Here is a 26,861-nt window from a genome sequence, read left to right on the forward strand (position 1 = left end):
ATTCACAGGTATTTGCTGACAGAAGAGGACTGGTGGCAGGGGTGAGAGGGGGTGGGGAATCCAGAGATCTGTGGTTTTATTGGAAGCTCTGGAATACATGACTCTTCATGTTCTCTTCTAGCACAGCCCATTCAGCTTCCTACTACCCTATCTTTCCCTGTCCTAGTCTTCTTCAAGATTGCCTTTTTTCCATAGTAGTCTTTTTCCGTCCATTGTTACTTCTCCTTTTCCCCTCATCCTCTCTTTTATATCCTCTCATTAGATCCTAGTCCCAGTTTGAGAGCACCACATCACAGTCTCCACATTCCTTCCCACTCGTCCCTGCTCCGGTCTCTTTGGCCCACACTTTACCCTCACAGTCCCACTCTGCCTTCATTTCTCAGCTCTGTTTCCTTCCAATCCTTCCTCCAGGGGCTACCCTGCCCATGTGCAAGAGCCACATTCCCACCCAGATACTTCAGGAGCCCTATGTACAAGCTTACAACAGCCCCATCTATTAATACTATCTCCTTTGCTTCAGCTTTGCTCACTCATCTGCTCCCTTGGGACCAGACGACTTCTGATATTTCATTGCTCTGACCCACTCATCACCTCCTTGGAATACGTCTGGACCACAATCCCTGCCATGACTGCAGAGCCACGCAGGTATTCCCATGCAGGCTTTGTACTACCTAGTTCACCTGCTGTTACCTCAAACGTACAGTGCTCAGCTACAAACCTTCCTCAGAAGGTGAGTCAATACTCAGGAGAACAGGCATGTATCTGTATCTATATCCCTGTCTATAGTCTATAGACAAACACCAGTACAGGCAAACAAACCCACACTTGGTGGTGTAGTTACTCTTTCACAGGCAATTCCTGTTTTCTGCTAACACCTCTGAAAATCTGTCCTGATCTAAAGTTCAAGACACCCCATGTCCTAGTCCTACACCTGTGATAAATTTTGATTTTAGTTTGATATTGTGCAATGTATCAGAGCTAGAAATTAAAGCTTTTATTAAGAGGAGAGAATTGGCTTTTCTGTGGTGCACAAAGTACTTGTTTCAAAACTACATTTATTCCATCATAAGAAAGAGATCACCGAAGTGCAATATAGTTGTGCTTAGAGAGACTATTAATGGTAATTTTGAGGTTTTAAAAGTGCAGTATTTTTTCTTTGATTTCCCTCCTTAATCCTGCCATGCTGGACTAGCTTCTTTGTCAGGAGTCTATGAGATACTGCATGACATTTTTTAATTCCCTAAAACATTTCCAACAGCTTTTTCACAGAAAAGGTTCTGTATTTACTTATGCATATAGAATGCACAAGGACAGATTTTTATCTTGTGCTTTATTGGAAAGAGTGGCGTTATTCATTAGCACTCTCTGTGCTGCTCTCTGGCATAGGGATGGATGTGAAAGACACGAAGATGCAGAGAGGACAGTTTGCCTTTGTAGCACACTCAACCTCCAACATGAAAATGTCATGACTCAAGCTTCTCAAAAGTCAAAAGTTTGCACCTGTTACTTAAAAAAAAATAATCTATATTAGGGGAGTTTATATTTCCTTTCTGAGTATTTAGGGCATGGCCACTACATGTTTTTCAGACCTTCCTGTATAACATGTGTTTTTAAATATTAAATGAGAGTTTCCTATGGTCTTTGGATACTTGTGTTTAGCGCTTTCAGGGAGAAAGAAACTTGTGGGATTCAAAGTAGCTCATACCTGGTGGACACACTACATCAGTAGCGAGAAAGTCAGAAAGCATTAGGAACTCCCACAAAGATACAGGGCGTTGCAGATGTATGCAGTGGTCAGTCCATAAGCGAGTGTGCATAGCTATATGTAGGCATGATGCATGAGACCAGGCACCTGTACATGTGTGGCATTCACAGATAGATATAGTCACTGTATCTCTGTTGCTAATACGCATCAGAGACCCTCAGGCATACAGATCTCATTCAGTGAATACATACAGGAACACCTGTCTGGGAGTGTGCTTATTAGATCTCATGCACAAGCGTTTCTGCATGAGTGAGCAAATCCCGGGACAGATATAAGTGGACTCAGGCTCGGTCTTATGTTTGTGGGGTCTTTGGATGCAGCGTTGAGGTATGGGTGTGGGTGGGATTCACAGAAAAGGGGAGGAGGGTTTATTGGCCACATGCAGATGTGTATTTGCAGGGCTTGCATGTGGAATGTAGTTAGAAGCGAGTATGAACGGTGAATATAAATGTATATCCAACTAAGAATCAAATATTGGCATTTGAAAGCGGCGCTAGGTATTTCAGTATATAGACTTGGGGATTTGAATAAAGTTCTGTGTGAGAGAGAAAGACTTCAGGAACAGGGATTGAACACGTTTCCTTTTTTCTGGCGGAGGAGCATTTTAAGCAGGTAGAGTGTTGGTAGAGTGGCAGGGCATAGGGGTTTCATGTTGTGGGAAGAGAACAGCGTGGTTCATGCGTGACCGTGCCTCCACTGGCAGGGTGCACTGGGTGGGTGGGAACAACTGTCCATTCACATCTGTACAGCAGGAATACCTGGGCATTCTTGCCTCCATTAGGGACCATCACTTACAAACTATCTGGATTTCCTGTGGAACTGACCGGGCACCTGTTCAGAACAAGGAAGAAGCTCAGGCCAGATATCACCGTATTAAAAAAAACCAAACAAGCGAAGTAACCCAGGGAGGGCTTGTATGTGGTAAGCACCAACAGGCAGTAAATTATACCTGCCAGCTGACTGGCAATTACTGCCTAAGCACTGCGGGGGGGGGTGGGGTGGGGGGAGGTTGGGAATATGTGTAAACACTTCTGCATCAGCAATTCATCCTGAAGAGCTGGTAACTTGTAGCGGTACACAAAACAGCTCCTAGCACCCACATAGGCTTTGTTGTGCTGTAGGGCACAGTACCTGTAGGGAACTACCTAGAACTCACATCTCTTAAGACGAGGAAGGCCCACAGTGCAAGTCATGGTGGAAGGTGCTGGGAAAAGTTTTCAGTTAGCAATACCTGCACCTGGGATTTGTTTCACCAACTATGGTATCACTCCTGTGCGAAGCAACCCTACTTCTTGTGGAAGGGCATGGCTGGGCTTCCCAGGTGAGGTACCGAGGCCTCTCGTGATGGGATGGGGCTGGCATTTCAAAAATAGTTATTTCATTAAAGTTTTTTAATCTCAAGACCTGCCTTCTTCCCTGCTTCCCCTTCTGCCATGGCATGGTGGCTCTGCTCACTCATCCCCTGCCTCCCTCTTTTCTGAGTGCAGACAGGGCCAAGTCATGAGGGCTTCAAAACTTTGGGCAGAAAATTGGTGTGAGGTTGCTCTCCTTAAAGCTATCCTATGTGTTGGGTGCTCTGGGGTACCTGTGAGGGAAGGTGGTACCCCTGGAGGGCCATATCTCTGCTGTGAAGGAAATAAATACTGTGAAAACAAGCCTGATGTACCAGGTTCTCCAAACATCTCTCTTTGGTGGATGCAGGTGGTTGTAGGCTTCCGGCACAGCCACGGCTGGATGCCAGTGTCGGATGCACTGCTGACAGAGGGTATCTGTGTCATTGACCTTGATGGCTGCGTGTGAGTACAATGCCAAGGGTGCATGCTGAGCACTGCCGTCTGGGAAATATTTGCCTAGAAGCTCCCTTGCCAGGAGCACCCAGGCATCAAGGCCAGCCATCTTTCGAGCTGTGCAGTTTTACCTTGATCCCGTCACCCCTCGGGTCCCTACTCCCAGCTGGCTGCAGGTGGGTCAGATCCACCTGCGCTTCTCTCAGCAGGCGACAGGCACTGAGGCGCTGCGACGTGGAAGGTTCTGGAAGAGCCGGGGGTGCCCCACACGTGCGGGCCAAGCCCGCATGGCACCCTCGCCTCGCCCTCCGGCACAGGGGCGCTTCTGCCTCGCCGTGCCGCCCACTGCCAGTGCACCCGGCCAGGTGCGTGGGGGCGCCGGCGGCTGGGAGCCAAGCGCAGGGGCCCCCCGCGCCGCCGGCACTGTCCTCCTCCCCCCCCATGTGCGGTCTCGGGTTTGTGTGTGTGTGCGGAGGGGGGGAGCGAGGGGGCGGACACAGTGGAAATTTCCACTCCCTGCAGCAGCCACAGCCGCCGCCGCGGCGGGAAAGAGGAAGGCGGGCGCAGGCCCCGAGCCGTCGCAGGGGGAAGGCGGCGCCCGCGCCGCGCCTGGGTCCGCCCGGCTCGGGCCCGCTCCCCGGCGGCGGGTGTCCCCCTCCCGGCCCCTTTCCCCCCGGGCCGGGGCGGCGGGGCAGCCCGGGGGCGGGCGAGCAGCGGCGACCCCCCAGCGGGCGGGCGTGTGCGCGGCGGAGGCGGCGCTTCGCGCGGGCCGGGGGCGGTGCGGCGGAGCCTGCGCAGCTGCCGGCGCCCTTTAAGCCGCGCCGCCCGCCCGGGTGTCTGTGCAGCCTGGGAGCCGCGCGGGCAGGAGTCGCCACCAGCACCGCCTGCCGCCGGGGACGCGCCTTCCTCTACCGGTTCCCCCCCCCTCCGGTATCGCCGCCGCCGTCCCCTCCTCCCCACCGCCCTCTGTCCCGCTGCATCCCCGCTCCTCCCGCTACAGCCAGCTCTAAGATGCCCCGCTATGAACTGGCTTTGATCCTGAAAGCCATGCAGAGGGTGAGTGAGGGAGGGGGAGACGGGAGGGAGGGACCCAGGTGGGACCCAACAGACCCCCAGCGTCCCCTCGTTGCCTCCTCTCGCCGCCGCCGCGTGCTGGCCTCCCCGCGGCAGCCGGGTGCCCGGCGGGGAACGGCCCAACCGGCCCCTCGCCCCGGGACGAGCCCTGCCCTCCCCGTCCTACTCTCCACGCTCGGAAGCGGAGTTGCGCAGCGTGCTTGAGGCTCCTCTGTCTTTCTTTGCCTTCTGTCCCCTTCCTTTTTTTTTTTTTTTTTCCCTTTCACCCTTGCTCCTTCGGAGAGTTTGCTTAGTTGCTCCCCTAGAGCCGCAGTCCCCTTCTCTCTCCTCTCCCCTTTGGTCCGCAGGTAAGCAGATCCCCCACTTTAGAGAAATAGATGCGTTTCTCCCTCTTGCCCCGCCCCGGCTGGGTGCAAGTGAACTTAGCCCTTTCCTTGCCCCTCTACATGGGTGCCGGCACGTCCCCTTCTTCCTCTGCAGCACCAGCGCTTTCCACTGCCTTGTGCCTGTCCCCCCCCGCCCCAGCACCTGCGATGGCTTCCCTAGGTACCTTGCTAGGTCGCAGCAGCCCCAGGCTGGGTCCCCCCGCCTCTGGCAGGCCTTGCGGTGAGCCGTGGTGGGGGAAAGCAAGCACTCGCTCGGGCAAGCTTACCCTCGTGTGGTGCCAGCTCCCTGCCTCTCCAGCCCCCCTCTGTTCCAGGGAAGTCTCAAGAATTTTTTTTTTTTCCCTGCCGTTGCTAACACCAGTTGAGCTCTGCTGATACGGCTTGCCGTATCGCCCACGGGAAGGGTTGCTAGCCGTTGCCGCTGTTTTTGGTGGCATGATGATAAGCCGTGGTGTGAGCGAGTGAGGTTTTATGATGCTCTTTCTATTTTACAAGAGCTGAATCGGTGTGGGGGGTGTGTGTACTTGTGCGTAAAAATAATAACAAAATAGAAACCTCTCTGTAGACGGGACCCTTTATTTGGAAAATAATAGCTGATACTGGCCCTTCTCTAGTACCTTCTGTAGCCTTAATCTGCTACTTTCCAGGTTAATATGCAGTGCTGGTGTTGGAATGTAGCGGCACTCGTGCTAGGCTGTAACCCTTCTCATCTGACCCAGCGTGGACATGCTTGCTCTCACATTCAACCTTCATTTAAATGGATGTGTGTATTTGTCATAGAATAACAGGAAGCTAAATAGCATTGCTGTGTTTCTTTTGTAGTTATGGGGGCACGTCTTCATGTATTACATGTGCTACATATACTAGTACGTTTCCATTCATTTTACATGTAGCATCCACATGTCAGGGTTGGCTTTTTTTTAACTTGGCTTAACTGCAGAAGCTGTAGTAGATTTCTCAGGTGAGTCCTCTAGTGGAGAAATACAGCAATGGGAAAAAAATCTGGTGACGTTGCTGCACCACCTCAGAGCAGCATTTGCTCTGACAAAACATGCTGCTTTGGGTGGACTTCAATTGTAAACATGTGATTATTTTTATTTTTTCTTTCCACACCCTGCTTCATCCGTGTATAACCTGTAGGTAAGGTGATGAGATGCTTTTTGTATACATGCTGTTAATGTGGGAGATGCTTTATGCCATGCAGACACTATAAATGCAGAGCAGGGCAGAAAGCGTAGCAACGCTGACATAATACTGAGACATGAATAAACTGACTACTCTGAAAGAATGCCATGGAGCACTGTTTGGTGGAAAGGATCTTTGGTTTTTAGGATTTAAGCACAGAGACAAGCTTTTAGCTGTAAGATGCTTCTAATGATCGTTGATGCACTTAGGATTTAACATCTGTGACCTTTTCCTCTTTGAAGTTTGACACTCTAGTATATTCTTTCCTGACAGATGTATGTTAAGGTGTTTTTTAGCTCTGTGATTATGTTAAAACGCTTAAATTCTGGTTCAGGTGTATTGCTGTTTCTAACCTACCCTTGTAACTCTAAAATTTAGAGAGTCCATCTCTAGATGCTGGGTGTTTTGGGTTTGGGTTTTTTGTTTGGTGGGTTTTTTTTTGTTGTTGCTGTTGACAATACACCAGATCTAAGTGCTTTTTTTCTTTTTCTTTTTGTATCTTGCCACGGCTGCCTTTCTTGTATCATGAGAACACTTGAAAAAAACTTCTGTAGTGGTTATATGCTACATGGTGTTGCTGAATCCTGACAAAGGGGTTGCTCTAATGACCCCCATAGCAGTGCATATTCTTGATCATAATGCTGACATTAAATTAGTCAAAACATGGAGACCTGAGTATGGAGCTAATAAAACAGTCTGAAATTATGAAGTGACTACATAACTCCTTCCTGTAGAAGTTGTAGAGATCATATACAGTCCTGAGTAAATTACATTGCTTCTTAACACTAGTGCTTCCTGATGAAGCTACCCTGGGCAGATGTCCACTGTCCTGCCATGTCAGTCCCTCTGTGTGGTGGCTGCATGCTCCAGTGCCTGCTTTAATCTGAGGCTTGAGCAAGTGCTGGTTCTTCTCTTGGTGTCTGTGGCATCCTTCCTCATCTCTGACAGCTCCCTTGCCTTGCAAAAAAAGCCCCTGCTGCCTGGCTTTCTTGCGCTGTTAACTCCTCTGAGCTCCCTGGCAGCTTGAGCACAAACCTCCTCAGAGCTACAGTCTGGTAGACTTTGCCTCTTCAGAGGCAAATTTCATGATTCTGTGGGGTTTCCCCCACCCACAATTGTTTTTAATAGTTACCTTGGCATTTTCATAGATCTAGGCAGAATAAATCCCTCCAATTCATTTTTGCTTTAAACTCAGTTGCTCCCTAGCACTGCTCGTGTTCAAGCCAGGGATCCCTCCTCATTCTTTTCTTGCATGTGGCTTCTGTTGTGACCCATGGAGTTTGTTGTGCAGCTGGTAGCCTCACTACCCAGCTAGCCTGGACGTGGTTACAGGGTGAGCGTGACCTCTCAGTCCTACCGGATACTTCTGTGTCCCCTTGCTTCTTGGCAGACTTCCTCAGAGCCTCTTCAGCTTTCCTTTTGTGTCTTAAAAATGCAACACCCAAGAGCTTGGGAAGGGGGGGAAACTTTTACTTTCAAACTTTGTCACCACTTGTCTGCATGTGCTTGTCACAAAAGCTCATGACTTCAGAGTAAAGTCAAAGCTGAGCAGCCATTCTCTGTCCTGTTCTGTAGGTAGCGTATGATCAGGTAATTGACTTGCTCTCGAAATACCATATTTGTAAATTGCCTGTGGACAGAGTCCTCCATCAGCAGAGACCTCAGTCGGTGACTCTTAGGGAAACAATAATAAAAAAACCCCTAAACCCACCCCCAAATAAATAAATAAATAAAAGCCTACTTCTCTGTGGTATCACTGTATTTGAAGAGTAGCTGCAGTGAGGGACTTGGGTCGCGTTACTCTCTGTGTGAGCATATGGAGGAGACGCTTTGGGAAAAGAAAGGTAGGAGGCCAGTCAAGTGACTGGAACTTAGTGTGGAAAGAATGAATTTTGCTCTCGTGTGTGGCTTTTTGTGCTCCAACATGGAAAGGAGAAATAGTATGGTGAGCTTGGAGAGTTTGGCAGGCTTGTTATCAGTAGCATACAGATGTGTGTAAACAACACGTCTGCCCTCAGGAGCACGAGTCAAAGACTACAGTTGTGGTGAAAGTAGAGATGCAGCTGTTCATGTTCTAAATTGTACTATTCATAGCAAAAGATGAATTTCTAATTATTTCTAACTCTTTCCCAGGAGAGTCATCTTTGGCTTTCAGCAGGAGGATTATGGCAGAGCAGCACCTTCAGCAGGAAAGGGTAGTGACCCACTAGTGAAGTAGCAGGAGTTCTCGCTTGCTGGAGAAAGGAGAGCTCTTCGGGGAGGCTTCCTCTTCCTACCCTCCTTGTCCTGCCAAAACTCCCTTGAGAGCCCGGGGAAGGAAGTGGGGGGGAAAGGGAAGGAAGAGCTGGAAATGGCTTCCTATTGCTCTGATGCTGTTTTGCAGGCTGACCACAGGGCGGCAATGCGAGACACCCTCCAAGGAAAATTGGCAGCCTGGGGAACCTAGGACAGAGGAGAAGGTGGCGGTATTCCCATGCTGTTCTTGGTTGCTACTTGACCCTTGCGAGCTGGGACACCCGACTGCAACAAAACAACTTTGTAACTGGAACTGAAGTGAACGGACAGTTTGAAAATACTTTATATTAGAGTATTTCACTAAAAATGAGGAAGTATATCAATATTTTATAAGCAGCATACTCTTTACCACCACTTCACCTATAACAAAGGACAAATACATAGAATGTGGCATAGTCTAAAAGCTAATTACCTTGTTTCAGCAAATACCCAGACTAGGGGACCTATCCACCCACCTCTGTATACTACGTGGAATCTGGGTTTTCAGTTTGACTGGCATGTTCACACAACGTAACTTTTCTTCAGTGTCTGTTTGTTGCCTTTGGAGCGGGTTGCCATGTTTCAAAAACTCCCTACCCGCTGTGGAGATTGTTACCTATTTTAGGAAATCCAAAGTAATGGGCAGTAGTGTTGCTTGACATCTTGACTATTACGTTTAATTGCTGTGTAGGCAGCTGCAGCAATTGGGCTTTTGATATCTTAGTTGCTAGGAAGAAAGGGAGGGGGAAAATGGAGAGGGCAGTAAGCAGGCAGATACTGGTTTTATTTTCTTTCCTTTCTGGTGAACCTACCTGTTCTTACAGTTGAATTGTACATCTTCCCTACCCCCTCCCCCTCTACTTAGCAGGTTAAAATTACACAGAAGTTTTCCTGTATTTCCTTTGACTTTTTTAGTAGACTGAAACAGGCTCCTCTTCGTGCCTAGCAGGGAAGGACCCTTCTGTTGGGGGTGGTGCTGGAAAGAAGACCAAAGAGTTGGAACTAAAAGACAAGACTGGAAAACCAGAAGAACCAGCGTTGACTCTCCTGTAGGAGTCGGCTTTTTGTTTTCTGCCTTAAGCATTTCCATAAGCATAACTGGATTTTGAAGTGCATGATACAGATGGCATTTGAGAATGATACCCTCTTGGCTGATGTTTCCCACTTGTCAATCTTGACTTAAGAGTGGTCCTGTTCTAAGTTTCTGCCAAGCGTGGGATGTGTGCCCAGCTTGGGCATGGGTGGGGGGGAGATAGAGGATTATTCTCTTCTGCAAAATATTTTGAGCCTTTTTATAGCAGATAGTTGTTAGCTAGGTGAATTTGGCAAAGTTGTCCAAAGTGAGTACTAAGTTGATGGCAAGAATAAGGGGCTCGAAAGCCTCTTGGTTTATACAGGCTTCTGCAGTGTACTGAGTGATGTGCTTGAGTGGGTGTATGTCATGGGATGCACTGGTTAACTCTGCTGCTCTTGTTCCCTAAGCTGTAGAGCCGCAAGCCTGAGTGCTGAGGCAGGACTGTGGGCAGGCCCTTGTGCCCATGCTGGGACTGGCAGACTTGAGCGGGATTTGGCTAGACCCTCTTCAGTGGGCAGGAATGGTGGTTTAACCTTTAAGATACAGCTTCTCTTTGCCCCTGTTACCTGTGTAGCAATGTGCTTTTCTGTCTTGGCTGTGTATCTCTCCTCATTTGTTCGCTATGTGTATGTATACACGTGGATGCATCATGTGTATGAACAGGAAGATGCTTGTAAACCTCAGCATGAGAATAGATTGTCTATCCTTTAACTCTTGAAAGGGAAAGAAGGATGTAGTGATAAAACAGCATTATTGCTCTCTATTGTTGTAAAAACCCTCAAAAGTGACTGACTCTTTTAAAGATGTCCATTATATCACAGAATAAGTTGTTAAATTAATTCAAGTATGAATATATGTATATGTTTGTTTTCTTCTAATACATCATATGTACCATATTTTGTAATGATGGAAGTTCTTGCTTTCTTTACATATTCATTCAGGAGCTAATTTCTCCAGTTCCCTTGTTCTAGAGCCGTAACACTGGCAATTTCCACTCAAAAAGTACTTTGGTGGCTGTTGATTATTGATAAGTAACTTATTTTGTTTTTCGTTTGACTCCAACCAGAGCTGGCTGCTTATTCTTTGAGCCCAGACCTCCTCTGCTACAAGTCTGTGGCAGTGTAAGAGTTGCTTGATAGAGCTGCGTATACCAGCCTCTGTGCTGGGGGCAGCAGGAACCATCAGGTTGTTCCCTTCAAAACCGCCTGCCCAGTGGACCCCCAGGGATATCTCTGGTGTGTGTTCTGTAGAAGAGCTGATAAGGTGAAAGGCGGGGGAGGACAGATAGACAAAATATAACTAGCTATGTAGAAGTGGAACAGGAAAGATGGGAAGTAAAAATATGGTAAGTAAGGCAAGAGCTGGAAGTGAGATACTAAAGAAAATGTATGACCCCTGGGAAGGAGAGGGGAAGGAAAGAAGCTGATGGTGTAAAAGAAGGGTCATGAACCCTAGAAATACGATGGTGAGGAACTACATAGGAACTATTGTTCTGCTATTTCTCACATCTTTTTTTAATCCTGGCTTGTCCACTTGCAAGCCAGTCCTTGTGCTTCAGTTATGCAAATATCTAAGGAATAATAATTAAAACCAAAGGATACCAGGAGGGGAATGTGTTCGGTGGAGCTGATGTGTTTGATACTATTAAAAAAATAAATTAATGTGTGGTAGCTTTTAATACAGGTAATGACAAAGCTTGATGTAGAATAGCACTAGTTGCTTTATAACCAAGATAACTTTATTTAAGCCTTGTTTTGGTGTCTTGAAATCCCCAAGAAAGATCATAAATCTTGCAAGAGCACTCAGGAAGCTTGGAGGGCCTCAAATTTAAATTCTAGGGTTATGTATGCCCCTGAAACTTCTGACTCACCTTTCAGTAAAACTGGTGATGCTTTATGTTCTTGGAAAGATTATGGGCAGCCATAAATGTGATGAGAACTTGGGGAAGGCCTGAATAAGTTTAATGAGTCTATTTTTTATTCTCCCTGGAAATTCTAGGAAGAATTTCTTCTTAGTATTTTACCCAGTTGCATGGTGACTGACACTTCCACTGCTCCTTTCTCATTCCCCAGGTAACTTCTGATTTCTGTATTCTCCTAGCTAACATCTCTTCTTCAAATCAGGTAAACCATCACATTTTCCTAGGCTAGGACTAATTCCAGTTACATCAGTTACAGCTGAGTGGTGATAACCACCAACTGGATCACATCTTTGTACCTTGCAACTAGAGAAAATGCTCATCTTCACTAGTGGTAGAGATTTTGCAATACTTTCTGATGGCATGCCTTTAATAGGGTGATAATGTTTGTCCTCTACATCCAGAAAACGTGATTATGTGATCCCAGATCCTCTAAAGAAATCAAATACTTGCATGCTTATGCTTGTTTTACCCATTCTCTTGCTGTTGCTCTTAGTGACTAAGTACTTCATCAGACTAATTTAGGTAAATAGTACTTGCCAGTGGCAGTGAAAATGTTTGTGCTTCTGAACTTTAGGTTGCCACAAGAAGGAATTTGAGTCTTTGGGCTCAGTGTCCCTCTGCAGCTTCCAACTTAGTATGTCAGCTGATGCCTTGACATGCTTACCTGGCAGGGAAAATTTTGCCTGATGCCACAATCTTCTATTTTTTTTTTTTTTTTTTTGCCATCTCCTGGAGCAGATACCCCCTCTTACCTTTGTTAAAATGGCTTGCTTTCCCTGTTTGCCCTATTATGCTCCTTACTCAGTTACTGTTGATCATGTGCCTTCTCAGTACCCTCTTTCCACTTTGAGTTCTTGTGTAGAAGGAAGAACGTTGTCTGTCTGCAGTTGCAAAGAAAAGCATGGTTTCCTCGCTGAGGGATGGAGCTGCTTATTGTGACAACCGATCTTTTGGGTGTTTGAGCCTCTGGTAGTCATCTGCTTGAGTTTGAGCAGAAGCATGAATGATTCTGTTCATTTGCTGGGGAAGAGTAGCCCAGTTCCTCAGAGGTGCTAAGCAGCAGCTGTCCTTTCTGCTCTCTTCAGAGAACCCAGATAACATCTGTCACTTGTGCAAACATAAGCCAATGCTTTGGGCTGACAAGAGAAAAGGAAGTACTTACCTGTGTATTTTCTTTAAACTAACACTTAAAGTGATGAACTAGTCTTTAATAAGACCTGAATAAGATGACTACAGTATGCCTAGGTAGGAACAGAGTAGGTGCTCCTTTTTTCTGGTATCTTTATTTTAACAAATAAAAAGGAACTTTCTACCTCTGCCCTTCCATTGTGTCATTCCCCCCCCCGCCCCCCGAGCTGTTAGCAGTTTTCAGAAGAACAGTGAAAGCACATAATCCACTGTTCTGACAGAGTGCTGGGGACTGACTCACGGGGAAAGAAGCCATCCAAATGTGAATGCCATAGGCAGTGGCACAAAGTGGCTTGCTGAGGCACTGCTAGTGATACAGGTTTCAGAAAATAAGGCACCTTCTTGCTTTGCAGTACTGCAGCTTCTGTTGTGTTGACGGAGTGCTGAATGAGCACTGCAATAAAGCTGCATCCCGTTTCTTCTGCTTCCCCCCTGCCCCCCAATCTGTTCCTTGATAGGCGTATACACTTGGGATGGGGGGGGAACAATGGTTAAAAGCAACAACTACATTGATCTGCTACTCTAACACTGCTAATCACAGTACCCTTCAGCTTTAGTTGGCCTTCAGTACTCCAGTTACTGGTTCTGTAACAGTCCACAGTAGCATTACATTTCTGACTGGCAAATGCAGTGTAGTTCTCTGTTCCTTCTGCTGAACTGCGTGCTGTGAGGTTACTTATTTCTCTCCTGTCTCCTTCAGCAGTCCGTTAGAAAAGAATCAAGAAGAATGTATTGTGGAGCAAGCTACTTTTTCTGATGCTGCAGTAAAATGAAGACCAGAACTGGAGCCATTCCTGAAACCCCAGACCAAAAAAAAGCGCGTTATGTGTTCGTAACAACTCCTTTGAGTGACTGACTTGAACCTTGCACCTCAAATTGGACTGTTATGGTAGTGATGATTTATAGAGTTGCCTCTGTGGCACCTGTGTTCTCCAAGGCCAGCAGAAGTGTTGAGGCAGTACCGCTTTGGGGCAGCAGAGCATGTGTGGCAAACAGGTTAGTCAGGTCGCTGCTGATTCAGGTAACTTGAAAATGTGGTACTCTCTTATTCCAGCCTGTTGAGCTGCTGGGAATGCCAGTCCAGACCTTAACTTATTTATTAGATGCTACAGGTCAACTTCTGCCTCCGAGCTTTCCTGCTTCCGATGACATATCCCGTTTGTCTTGGGCGGGATTCCTGCCTGGCTCCTCTGCCCTGTCTGCTGGTTTATGAGGGGAAAGTCCTGAAACTGCAGTCCTGGATGTTTAGGGCTTTTTTGAGCAGCTGTCAAGGATAGCCTCTCCTTTCTCAAGGGCATGTAATACATAAAGATAAGTTGCTATGTGTAAGTTATTCCATCAAGAACAGTTGTGCTCCTCTTTTTTTTGTGTGTGCGTTCTAGAGTGCTGCAATAAATAGAATGAAGTTTTTTCTTTTTTTTTCTTTTCCTTGAGAGAGAGGCTACCTCAGACAACCTTGTGTTTACTGTGGAGCAGTGGACAGGTAGGAGCTCACTTGCGTGTCTGTAGCAGGTGGCCTGCAGTGCGAGCAAGTCAGACAACCTACTGGGGGGCTTGAATTTTGTACAGGCCTGCTCAAGGCATGACAGTTCTATTCTTTTTTTTATTTTCTGGGAGAGAGATTGTTAATATTTTTCCTGCAGGTGTTGAGCCTGGCAATCTGGGTACGTTCCTTTCATGCAAGTGAGTTGTTCAGTAGGTAAAATGGTACTGCTATGAGTTATCATACCCTTGCTTGAAGACGGTGGGAGTAGAGAAGAAAAACGTTTCTAAGAAAGAACCACAAAACTACTTTGAAGTCTCTGAACGACGTATGTACTTATTTTCCTAACAAATGATAACAGTGGACACTCCTGTGTGACACGGGCATCTGCATTCTCACATTAACTGTTAAAGTGTTGACCATTGTGACTGACTCTAGCTGCGAGAGAAAAGGGAAGTCAGCTGGGAAGCTTCCCATCTACTGAGAAGAGAAATAGGCTGAGCAGAAAACAAATAGCTGCTTTAGGGCAGAAGCAGTTTGATTCTGGCATATTTAAAGACCTGTCTTATTAGAAAAGCTCTGTGGAGAAAGTTTTCCTTTAAAACAATCATACAAATTTCTCCTAAAAATCCCACCCTAAATGTGCTTCACATTATCTAATAGCTCTTCAGGGAATTGCTTGAGACTTTTTTTTTTTCTGAAAGGACAGGCTGCCTGTTGGAGAGACATATGCATTGTTTCACCAAAGCTGTGGCCCTCTATCTTCAGACAAGAGGGAAGCACATTGTTTTGTGTCTTTGATATGATCCAGCCAGAAAACAGCCTCAGGGAAAAAAATTCATAGTTCTTGGCAGCAGTGCTGCGTGTTGGTTGGTTTTGTTTTTTTTTTTTTTTCCAGTGCCACAATATACACTGTTCTAATAACTTGAGATTAAACTCACATGGGGTGTCTCAAAAGTCCTTCTTAAGACTTGAGGTCATAGCTTGCTGAAAGTTCAGAGGGATGAATCTCATTTTTGTAATGAAAAAAAGTTCCAGGGTTATTTTAGAATTAGGTCTAATAAGAAACTGGTACAAGAAGCTACTTCAGTACAGTAATTCAGTGACAGTGCAGCAAATTTGTAGCGGCCGCTGAAAACTTTCCACCTTCCTGCTCAATCCAAGCAAATTGAACCCTGCAAAATTCAGATGTTGATTACAAAGGTGATGGTTCAGGTCTCTGTAGACAGATTATTTTAAATGCATGGTCTGGCTGTACCTTCTGGTGGAAAATGCTCAAGAAACTTCATGAATTGTTTATTTTGGTTAGAATCAGTCCATAGTAGTTTGGCAAATATCCTAATTGAGAAATGTCACAATTTATTCAAGGGCAGCTGCATCTTCTACTCACACACTTTTCAGAGGGATTGAGTGTGCTTGTAATAGTCATACTATGAGCTGGGTCTGTATCAAATAGATGTAGTTTTAACAAATATTTTTGTGATTTATGCATATTACTGTACAGAACAGTTTTGCAAGGTCATTGGTTAACCCACAGGGAAGATGTTTGGAGGTGAACTAAAGTTCAAGTCTAACATTTTTCAGTAACAGAACAGGGCAATAGAAGAGGGAAAATATCGGTTACTAATATTTCTTTAGTTTGCCCATTATCCTGTTTTTCTGGATAGTAGTTATTCTTCTTTCCACTGTGTCTCTTCTTCCTCTTTCCTTAAAATATGTATAGTTTGGTATAAGCATTATAATGTAGCTGCATTTGAAAATTTAGCTGAATGGAGTAAAAGACACAGTGCTAAGAAAGTGTTACTCAAAAGTGCTTAAACATAAGAATAGTACATGAAACTTGTATCTGATGGCATCATGATCTGAAGTGTTTATAATTTTGTGTTGGATTAAACTAATAGACTATTTAACTTCTGCATTTGCGGGTGGGGATAAATGTGAATTCTGTGGAAGAATTTAAAATACATCTGTGGTTTGAAGCTTATGAGCACGATAAATTTAGCACGCTACTGTAATCAGTCCATTTTGTGCCATGTCTCCGTAGTCTGTCAATATTGGCTATAACTCCAGTGGAATGAATATCTGTATTCTCATGTGGGTTTGTGGTGGTGGGGAACCCTTATTATCTTTTTTTGATTCTGAACTACTCTTGAAAAACAGCCAGCTTGTACAAATAACGTGATTGTGAATTTCTCCTTAAGGCTGAAGTTGTGGTTTGCTCTAAGCTTTTTTTAAAAATGCATCTGCCTTAATGAGAAGTGAACGTTCTTACCTCAGCACTGTTGCTGCCTTCAGTAATGCAGAAAGTAAGGCAGAGGGGGCAGTGTGCGCATTTTCAACCTTAACTGTAGTTTTTGTTGTGGTCTGTCTGAGAATGCGTAATGTTTTTATTTATTTTATTCTAAAATAATATGCTACAGGGATGCTAAACAGGAAACCACCCAAATACTAGGATATGTTGAGTGTTTGTGTTAATCACATATAAATTAATAGGGAAATGGGAGCTTCAGTATAGTGCCAAAGCACTTCTGCAAATGAAGTGGAAGGGGGAGTGCCTGAAGCTGATGCTTGTAGGACTTCTAAGGCTGGTAGACCTTCTGGGTAGAAAAAAAAATCCAGTGATTTTTTTTGTGCCTATGTTACCTTTACCAGTGGGTGGGAAAGAGGAATGGAGTCAGACCCTGTTTCTTACTCTTCTGTAATAATCTTGAGTACTAAAGCTGTGTGTTCTCAACCTTTAGACTAAACCGGTTGCTTTGATCTTCTCTTCCTTCACTGTGCCCATTCAGTGTAGGAAGTAGAAGAATCTTATGTCCAGCACTCTCTAAACCCATTCAGTGGTTTTGGGTAGGTATAGGTAAATGATACCTCCCAAGGCTTAAATAGGAGATAGGAGCATCCTACTTCTGTGGCAGAGGCAGGAGCCAGTGTGCAGCTCTTCAGTGCTCCTACCTGTCTGGTTGTCTGCCAGCAAGTTTCTTTATTATCCCCTTCCCTCCGCTTCAAGCACTTCAATCCTGCTTGCCTAAATGAGTGCCTGTTTCCTGACATGCTTTGGTAGAATTGGGTGTGATTGAGGGTTCAGGAGTAGAATGGCAGGGTATGCTTTGCCTCGAAACCTTCTACTTCTGATGTTAGTGATCCTCTTCATGCTTTGATGCAAATGGACGGTGCTGGGAACAGCACTTCCTGGCATCCCAGCAATCAACTGCTTCCAAAATCCATCTGTTTTTTCCTATTGTGCCTAGAGTGCTCCCAAAAAAATCCTGAAACCATGTGGGTGCGGGTATCAAAAGGCACATGGCAGACAGAAATACCCTAGAACCAGATGTCAGGTGTAGTTTTGCTTTTGTCACTTGATTGGGACTTTTTCTTCAGTGAGATAGCATATGTATGAAGAGCTTTCATAGTAAAAAGTAATCCTGTGATCATCTGTACCCCAGACAGATGCAAATTAACCTAAAACCTGCGGAATAACCTTGATTCTCCAGCTTAAGTTTATCTTGTTTCTTCACAGCATTGTGACTTCACTTTGGTTTGGTTTTTTGGGGTTTTTTTTAGCTTTAGCAGCCAGCTGGTGTCTCAATTGTGTGCATGTGATGTCAGGATCTATCAAGATTTGTGGGGTGCGGTGATAGAGCAATACAGGGAATGAGTAGCCAGGTTAACGCTCCTTAGCAGTTGCTTTTTGGGGTTTGGTGTTCCCCTCCTGCCACCCACCCCTCCCCCCCACTAAGATTGCTTGAAAGAGGAAGGCCTGTTTAGTGGCTTGAGAAGTAGACTTGTGAGACTCTGAAGAAAAATAAAATGTATTTCTGTTCCTTGTCTTGTTCTGGGGAATTTGGGTCATTTAATACTCGAGAATTGCTGCGTCCCGTGAGGTACTTGTAAACGTTAAAGTTGACTTATAAAAGGCATTACTACTTAGTTTTACAAATATTTAATTGTGTATTATGGATTGCATAAATACAGCAGGAAATATAAGGGGGGAAAAATCTATGGTGTTCAGTCATTGTTTTACTAGACTTCAAATTTTTTCTCATTACTTCATGAAATCCTTCTCTAATTCAATCTTTGTCTTTTGTCTTTGCTGCCTTGCAGGGTTGGTACAGTAGGCCTCACTAAACTTAGCTGCAACTAAGAATTTCTCCTACATCAACTGAGTTAAGGCTGATGCTCTTGTGGAATGTGGATTAAAAGTGCGTGCTAAGTTCCAAATTTCCATTTGAGAAGCGGAGAAAGTAAATGTACCACAACCAGCAGCATCAGGACAGCAAACCAAGGGACAAAGAATTTGATCCACAGTGTTGATATATGTTAACTGGTTCACGTGTTGCTTAAAAGACATTTGCTGGGGGGCGAGAAGTGGACGCCAGCTGTGCGAAGTCATTTTGTTTACAAAAATGAGGGCTTCTTTGGAAACAGCAGACATTGCCATTGTGGCACTGTACTTCGTGCTTGTAATGTGCATAGGTTTTTTTGCCATGTGGAAATACAATCGGAGCACCGTAAGTGGCTACTTTTTGGCAGGGCGTTCTATGACCTGGGTAGCTATCGGTGCCTCTTTATTTGTGAGCAATATTGGAAGCGAACATTTCATTGGGCTCGCAGGATCTGGAGCGGCGAGTGGATTTGCAGTAGGTGCGTGGGAATTCAACGCCTTAATGCTTTTGCAGCTTTTGGGATGGGTCTTCGTCCCAGTCTACATCCGGTCGGGAGTATACACCATGCCTGAATACTTGTCGAAGCGTTTTGGAGGGCATAGAATTCAAATCTATTTTGCAGCATTGTCTCTAATTCTTTATATCTTCACCAAACTCTCAGTTGACTTGTATTCAGGGGCACTTTTTATTCAAGAATCGCTAGGTTGGAACCTCTATTTGTCAGTTATCCTCCTTATTGGAATGACTGCACTGTTGACTGTGACTGGAGGTCTTGTGGCTGTCATCTACACAGACACCCTTCAAGCTCTGCTTATGATTATTGGTGCCCTCACACTTATGATCATAAGTATTATGGAGGTTGGTGGGTTTGAAGAAGTTAAAAGAAGGTACATGTTAGCGTCACCAAATATTACATCTATCTTGTTAACCTACAACATTTCCAATACCGATTCCTGCAATGTCGACCCAAAGCCCGATGCTCTTAAAATGTTGCGTGAGCCAACAGATGAAGATATTCCCTGGCCTGGATTTCTGTTGGGACAAACCCCAGCTTCTGTCTGGTACTGGTGTGCCGATCAAGTCATAGTTCAGAGAGTTTTAGCTGCAAAAAACATTGCTCATGCCAAAGGATCCACTCTGATGGCAGGCTTCTTAAAGTTGCTGCCAATGTTTATTATAGTTGTCCCAGGGATGATTTCACGAATACTGTTTGCAGATGATATCGCCTGCATTAATCCAGAACACTGTTTTCAAGTCTGCGGGAGCAGAGCTGGATGCTCTAACATTGCCTACCCACGTTTGGTGATGAAACTCGTGCCGGTTGGTCTGCGGGGACTGATGATGGCTGTGATGATCGCTGCACTGATGAGTGACTTGGACTCGATATTCAACAGCGCCAGCACCATATTCACGCTTGATGTGTACAAACTCATTCGGAAGAGCGCGACATCTAGAGAACTGATGATTGTAGGAAGAGTCTTTGTTGCGTTCATGGTAGTTATAAGCATTGCCTGGGTCCCGATAATTGTAGAAATGCAAGGTGGTCAGATGTACCTTTATATTCAAGAGGTAGCGGACTATTTGACCCCACCGGTGGCTGCTCTGTTTCTTATGGGGATCTTTTGGAAGCGTTGCAATGAGCAGGGGGCTTTCTATGGCGGAATGGCCGGGTTTGTTCTTGGAGCGGTACGGTTGATACTGGCGTTTATCTATCGTGCTCCAGAGTGCAACCAGCCGGATACTAGGCCAAGCTTTATCAAAAACATCCATTACATGTACGTTGCGACAGCTCTGTTCTGGATCACTGGGATTGTGACCTTTGTAGTAAGCCTCCTCACGCCTCCGCCTACGAAGGAGCAAGTTCGGACGACCACTTTCTGGGCCGTGAAAAACAGGAACGTAAAAGAGACCGCCGCAAAGGGGGAGCTGTACAAAGTGCAAGAAAAGAGCATCCTCAAGTGCAATGAAAATGCGAACCATATCATTCCAAATGGCAAGTCGGAAGAAAATATTAAAAATATTAAGCCGGAGGATATCAATCTTCTGGTTACTTGCAGAGATGACAGCAACCCGGTGATTTCTCTGAGTCACTCTGAAGTTGAGACACCAGTTGATTGTTATTCGAACGGACAAGCGGCTTTGATGGGGGAGAAAAAGCATGAGGAAGAGACTGATGACAGAGAGAGACATTTGAAATTCATAGACTGGTTCTGTGGCTTTAAAAGTAAAAACATGAATAAGAGAGCTGTTCGGGAGATTGAGGAGGAGACTGTTTGTTTACAAATGCTGGAAGAGACTCCAAAAGTTAAACTATTACTAAATACTGGACTGGTCTGTGTCTGTTCTCTTGGAATATTCATGTTTGTCTATTTCTCTTTGTGAGTGAATAGTGAGCTTTTAAGGGTATGGCTAAACATACAGAAGTTGATACAGGTCTCTGGAGATTTTGTTTGTTGTTGTTTTTTTGTGTTTTTGTTTCTTTTCAAATAACATAACCACAACCCAGGCATTGTTTACGCTATAATTGTAAGATCAACTCAACTTTAGCCTATTTAGAGACCATTTGAGACATGTTGTCCTATCTCTGCTGAAGGCAGAATGTGTCGTGTGGAGTCTTTTTCTTCTTTTTTCCCTTTTTTTTTTTTTTCCATTTGCAGTACTAACCTTTTGTTTTTCCATGTATACATGTATAAATATACCAAAGGCAGGCAGGTGGCTGTGTTTGAAGTCAGGCAGTTACAGAGCTCAGTCAGCATTAAGGTGAAGATAACAAGTAATCATTTACCGATGTGTAAAATCTAAATGATTAAAGCTGTGTTTAAAGATTTTTTTTTTTAAATGTAGGGCTGCGATGCATATCACTGTGTAGTTGTTCTTTGTACCATAGCTGTATTACCTTGGCCAACTTAGCATTTTTTAATTTTGCTTACTGCTTCTAGGCTTTTTTTTTCAGTTTCTCATTTCTCTTATGGCAACAACAGGAAGATATTTTGTCTCATCTTATAGCACTTGAAACATGATACCTGTTAGTAGCTTTCTGTCTTTTTTCTCTTTGTAAGAAAATTTTTGTCTTTTGATTTTATCCACTGTAAATTCCATTATTGAAAAGTTGCTGTATTTAAAAAAAAAGGAGAAAAAAAAAAACCCCTGGAGATGACAAACTGGCAATGGAGGAGAGGGGGAAAAGGAAAAAAAGAAATACTCTTATTTGGGTTTTGTAGTGTATTGAAATAGAAGAGTATATATTAAGCCTCTTCAGTCTCCAAACCTTTAGGACATAATTAGGCTTAGCCTCTTTTTAGAGAAAAATCTGTACGTAGGTTCTACCACATGGGAAAAAGAAGTGTGAGACTTTGCATGTCTTCAGTGTGGTAAGCATACTGAAAAATGACTCTTTTTTTTTTTTTTTTTTCCTCTGCTGTGTATGTCTAGAAGGAAATACTCTGCAGCCCTACTGTTGCTGCATACAAAGTCTATAAGGGGAGAAAAAAAAGTGGGAAGACGAGAGGAAGGGGAAGTGGGGGGGAAAGAGGTGGAAGTGCTCCTTATTTTCCAGAGTCCTTTTGCCTCATGTCTTCTCCCATCTCCCATTTCACCCTGTCAAACCTTCTTTTTTAAGGAATGACTCCTGAGGGATTCTGTGTCAGGCGATAAGGAGCGTGCGCGGTTGTAATCTGTGTCGGCAATTGAGGTCTGCCTTTAGGATTCTTCAAAAAAAAAAAAAAAAAAATTGAGGCTTTTCCCAGGCGATCACAGCTGATCAGTAGGTCTCGAGATGCTGAGGTTCCTTTCTCCCAAAGGATGGATGCCCGAGGCAGGGATGAACAGTTTCCAGGGGTGGAGGATGTGTGTGCAGCAGGTTGGTGGAACTCAGCAGACTTGAAAGCTTGCAGGGCTTGGTCCGCTTCCCCCTTGGTAAAGCAGGAGAACGTGTTGCCATCCTGGGCGCTCTCGCCCTTACGCTAAACCAAGTCAGGGGCTGTTTTTGGACACAGAGGGCAGCTGACAGCGTGTGGCTGCACTCACAGTATTAAACTCCCTTACCCTCCAGGACAGAGTGGTCGTATCCAGGCTTCCCGTGAAAATAATCCCTCCAGTTGTCTTTGCTCCCGAGCTTGTCTCAGGACTTGTTGGGGAGAGCACAAGCTGGCGAGGCCAAAAACGGTCTGAGGGACCTTGCTGATGGTTCAGCAGCATCAATTCAAGGGTCCAGCTATGTTTCCTTGGCACGTAAACAAGAAGCAATCCTTATGGGTGAAGCAGTTGGGTAGAGATGAAATTTGGGTTAATCCTGCCTTTGACTGCCAGAGGAAGTTTGCTTTCCAGTACAGTGGTGCTGTAGGCTGCAGGCCTTCCAAATAGCTTTTAGTGGTATGATGTATAATACATATTTTCAGATAAAATTATTATCTTCAATTTTTGTGGGGTTTTTTGTTTGTTTTGGTGTTGATTTAAATCAATTGAATCCCATTCATTCAGCGACTTTAAACAGAGGCTGAGGTGCCCCACCTTTCTCCACTTTGTTTAGTTGTTGCCACCGGAAAGTAGACTACTCTTAACTGGAAGTACAGTAGTATGTGTAGGAGTGGTGTTGCAATCTATGTAGAAGAGGAGAGTTACCGTACCTGAGTCTTGATGTTAATACCAATGTGATGACGCATTTTCTTATGGTTCGTGTGGCTGGCTTAATTTAGAAAAATATTTTGAATCTCTTTTAATGGTAAAATTGTATGTGAAATATGTTAATGGCATCTCAAGTTACTTCATTAGTGGGCTGAGTTGGGAAGGACAGTACTATATGAAAGATGTAAAACATAGTTAACTGTTTCTATGCAGGATAAAGTAATTAGGGCAAAATTTGATCTTATTGGGATGAAAAATAACTTGTGGAGGGCAAAGATGAGTCTCACTCCAACAATACCTTCTTGAAAAGGCTGGAATCTGGCTAACATGCCTAATTTGGCACAGGGAAAGAGACTCGTGTACCAGGCACTGTCCCTTAGGAACTTGGCACGTCTTTTTATTAGCGACTGGTACTTGGATTTTCCAAACCGGTCCTCTTTCCTGTCAGTATTAACAAATGCATTGCCACCTAACCTGTGAAGCCAGGTTAGCTCAGGGACCCTTTTGCTCGGCTGCCATTGCTTCATCTGTGCTTGCTTTTTTTCCCAGGGTGCCTTACGTGGTTATGAAGCTGAAGGCATGGCTTTTATTGCCACCCGAAGAGTGGTTTGCTTATAATGGCTTTCCCCAGCTTGTTTTTCCTCCTCTCTTTCCTGCCCAAGTCATTTGCTATTTAAAGAGAACACTTCAATGAGTTAATACACAGGATGCCTGTATCCTGTTCAGTGTAACTGCAGTCAGATCCACGGTGAAATTCTGTCGACTGCGGTAGCGAGTCACAATCCTTCGCAAATGCAAGGTGCAGCCTTTGACTGTTGAATCTGAGATACTCCATCTCCCAGTTAATGTGTTCTCACTTTTGCTAAACTAACAAGTTGCCACATTAATCACAGTGGTAATTGGCAGTCAGTCAGGATCTTAATAAAGTAATACTTTGCATCCCCCTCCATTTTTAGACCTGTTATTGTGAAGAAGCTTTTAAGCAAATTATTTCTCCAGTACTTTTTCTCTTCAGTCATTTAAAAATGTGCTTCTATGCTACTCTCTGCCTAATGCCGGCCTCTTCAGGCATATTCTGTTGTCATGTCTCAGAGGTCATAGAACTTGCTAATGTCCTTTGCTACAAATAACCACTTAATAAAAGGCCTTTATTAGGAAAAAAAGAAATTATAAGGCTTCAAGCAAACCATCTGTTGGTGAGCAAGTACCTTGCCTTGTGTTATGGACCTTAGTGTAAGAAGCTGCTTGAGGATTTTTTTATAGCGTAAACATGCCTTTGCTAATCTGATGATGATGATCTACATGGAAGAGCTGTTAACCCAGGTTAATACATTTTGGTTTAAACACTAACTTTTTGGTCCAGTTGAACTACAAAGCGTCTCCCATAATGGACAATCAGTTCCATCTATTTTAATGCCTGGCTGCCGCCTCCTCGTTGGGACCGGCTAATCATGCAGGGGTAGAGCCAGGAGGACACGTGCTTCTGTCTTGCAGCGATTGGTTTATTTATTGCCTCGAGCTTAGAACGACAGTCTTGAAAAACTTATTTTGGAATGACACCTTTTGTTGTTGTTGTTTCCCTTAACTTATTTTTCTGTTAAGATATTTGAATTTGCTCCCAGAAGTTTGTTAGAAGCCTTTTATTTAAAACAGGGAAAAAAAAAAAAAAAAAGAGGAGGCTTCTTGAGAGCTTAATTGTACATTCTGGGAGGCTGTTCTTATTTAATTTTTTTTTTAAATGAATGATTTGATGTTACTCTGCCAAAGTTTAGGGGTCTTCTGTTGGGCGTTTTTTGTATTTTTTCCTGTTAGCTTTTACTAATACCTGAAAGGAAACGGTGAGAGATTGTAAGAAATTAAAATGGCCTTCAGTATACCACTTCTGTATCTTCTACTTCTCCACTTCTGTGTTCCCCTTTCCACCCTAATCCCAGAAGGGCCAGCATGAGACTTCTGATGCAAGTCATGAGAGTACTGTAACTGCGTAGTGAAAAGGATTTCCCACAAGGTTACGGTGAAGCAGGCAGAGCCATCAAAGGATCTCTGCGCGAATACTTAAAGCAGAAGATGCTTACGACTTTAAAACGTACAGCTTTATTTTTTTTATATATCTATTTTTTTAAATCCTAAGATAAAGGAGGTGTTGGGAGATGCTCCCTTTCAGAGAACAGGATACATGGAAGAAGTTGGAGTTGCGAAGCTCTAGCTTTCTTGAGGAAATCTTTGGATTTAGCATGTATAGCGAAGCAAAAATACTCATCTGTTAATTTGGTAATTCTGTATGTTCTGTGCCCTTAAATGTAATTGTTTTGAAAATAAAACTAACCTTGTTATGTGATGTTAAAAAGCAGACTTGTGTGCAATGTTTTAAATTTTTTTTAAGAAAATGTTTGTATATAATTAAATGGTTTAATGTGCTTTAATTGGCCTAAGGTAAAGAGTAGTCCTAGAATGTAAACATATATAATTAGGATTTCTGATTTCACTGTGAGATCTCTGAACTCTCTTGTTTTGCAAAAGTGGTTTGTTTTGTTTACAAAACACTTTCTATTATTTCTTTTATGGTGTTGGTTTAAAGCATTTGCTTCACTTCTGTTCTAATATTGAATTCATGGTATAGTGACATCTGGTGACACTTAGCATTATCAGTTTCACTGTGTAAAGTCAGACACTTTGAGCAAAAATGGTAATGATATGACAATTCTCTGTGTCTATGAATACACGTTTTTAAATGAGGTGGTTATAAAAATAGTTGCTGTGCAAAATGTTAGTAGTCTTCTTCAAGAAGAAAGCAAATTTTCTAATATCACTAGAGCAGTCTCTTCATTCATCTTATTTTTAAAGCACAGTGTCAAAGTGATGCTGCTTTACCTTGTATCTCTGATATAATGTTTTTTTAGATATCTGTGAAGTATTTTTGGTTTTTGTTGCTGTTGTATTTTTCTGCAGATTTTATATAAAATACCAGTTAATGAACTGCCTTTTTGGTTTTTTTAACTATTCAACTAAAATACATTTCAGACCAAAACCAAATGATATCATATAGCATTTGAAACCTGCCTTTTTTTCTTGTCCCTTGTTTTTTTTGAAATAAGCCAAATGGGCATGTAGATAAGATCACTATAATGGATCCAGGTCTCTTTTGGTAAAGTGTTATTTCAAGGTCTGTTAAGATCTTATAAGACAATATACTGAAAAAAAAATATTGTAGTAGGAATATAGATTTAGAAGTGTTAATGAGACTAATACAGCTTAATTATATTGTAAGTTGCTACTGTCCATAATGACAAGCTTTTTGTCATAGAAACGATGTATGATAAATTTAATTTTGGTCTAGTGTATAGAATTATCATATTGCTATAAATCTTTGAAGTAAATCTGATGCAAAATTTTCATAGTTAGCATTGCTGGCCCTGTGTATACTGTTCTTTGTATACTGTATGCATATTATTTTGCCTACTGCATTAGTCTTCAAACTAAAACTCTTATTAGAGAGTACTTGGATACTTCAGACTGTGTTTCTTGCAGTTTACATTCCTTTACCATGGCATTTTGTCCTGTCTAAAAGTATTGTATGGAAATGTTTAAAACTTCTGTACAAAGTTTCAATAAAAATAGAGAAAAAAACCCAAAACCCAACAGAATAGATATTTGTGAAGCTATTTTGGAGAATCTGTCCATACTTGTCATGTGTATTCTTACTTGTAGGAAGCCTTGCATCCCTATATATAAAGATACTTCCCACTTTTCCCTTATTAAAAGACAGACCTCTTGAAGCAGGGTACAGGTATTTGGTTAGAGCAGTAAAAAAAAAAAAAAAAAAACCAACCCAAAAACCAACCAACCCAAAAAAAAACCCCCCACAACCAAAAAACAACAAACCAAACTAGATTCTTTAAAACTGCAAGAAGAACTTGAGGATCCAAAACATGGGTGC

At 43.6% G+C, this 26,861-nt stretch overlaps 2 protein-coding genes across 3 annotated transcripts in view; both read left to right on the top strand.

Moving 5' to 3' along the window:
* The first annotated feature begins 3,993 nt into the window (after positions 1–3,993).
* MRPS6 (mitochondrial ribosomal protein S6) overlaps positions 3,994–26,861 on the top strand; it is a 46,113-nt gene continuing 23,245 nt past the window's right edge. Inside the window, exon 1 of the mRNA XM_054819074.1 lies at positions 3,994–4,608. Coding sequence (XP_054675049.1) covers positions 3,994–4,608 — 615 coding nt within the window. The remainder of the gene's footprint in view (positions 4,609–26,861) is intronic.
* SLC5A3 (solute carrier family 5 member 3) lies at positions 4,473–26,558 on the top strand. Of its 2 annotated transcripts, XM_054808778.1 has the most exons (3): positions 4,473–4,608; positions 8,581–9,520; positions 18,240–26,558. In XM_054808778.1, the coding sequence occupies exon 3, from the start codon at positions 18,542–18,544 to the stop codon at positions 20,681–20,683; it is 2,142 nt and encodes a 713-aa protein (XP_054664753.1). In that variant the 5' UTR covers positions 4,473–4,608; positions 8,581–9,520; positions 18,240–18,541; the 3' UTR covers positions 20,684–26,558. The 2 variants fall into 2 exon arrangements, with proteins under 2 accessions (XP_054664753.1, XP_054664760.1); XM_054808785.1 differs by lacking the exons at positions 4,473–4,608; positions 8,581–9,520 and adding an exon at positions 4,632–4,973.

Source organism: Grus americana, chromosome 1, assembly GCF_028858705.1.
Source record: "Grus americana isolate bGruAme1 chromosome 1, bGruAme1.mat, whole genome shotgun sequence".
In the NCBI taxonomy this organism is placed as follows: domain Eukaryota; kingdom Metazoa; phylum Chordata; class Aves; order Gruiformes; family Gruidae; genus Grus; species Grus americana.

Coding starts and splice junctions, on each gene's coding strand:
- SLC5A3 (XM_054808778.1), top strand. CDS start 18,542: ATGAGGGCTTCTTTGGAAACAGCAGACATTGCCATTGTGGCACTGTAC.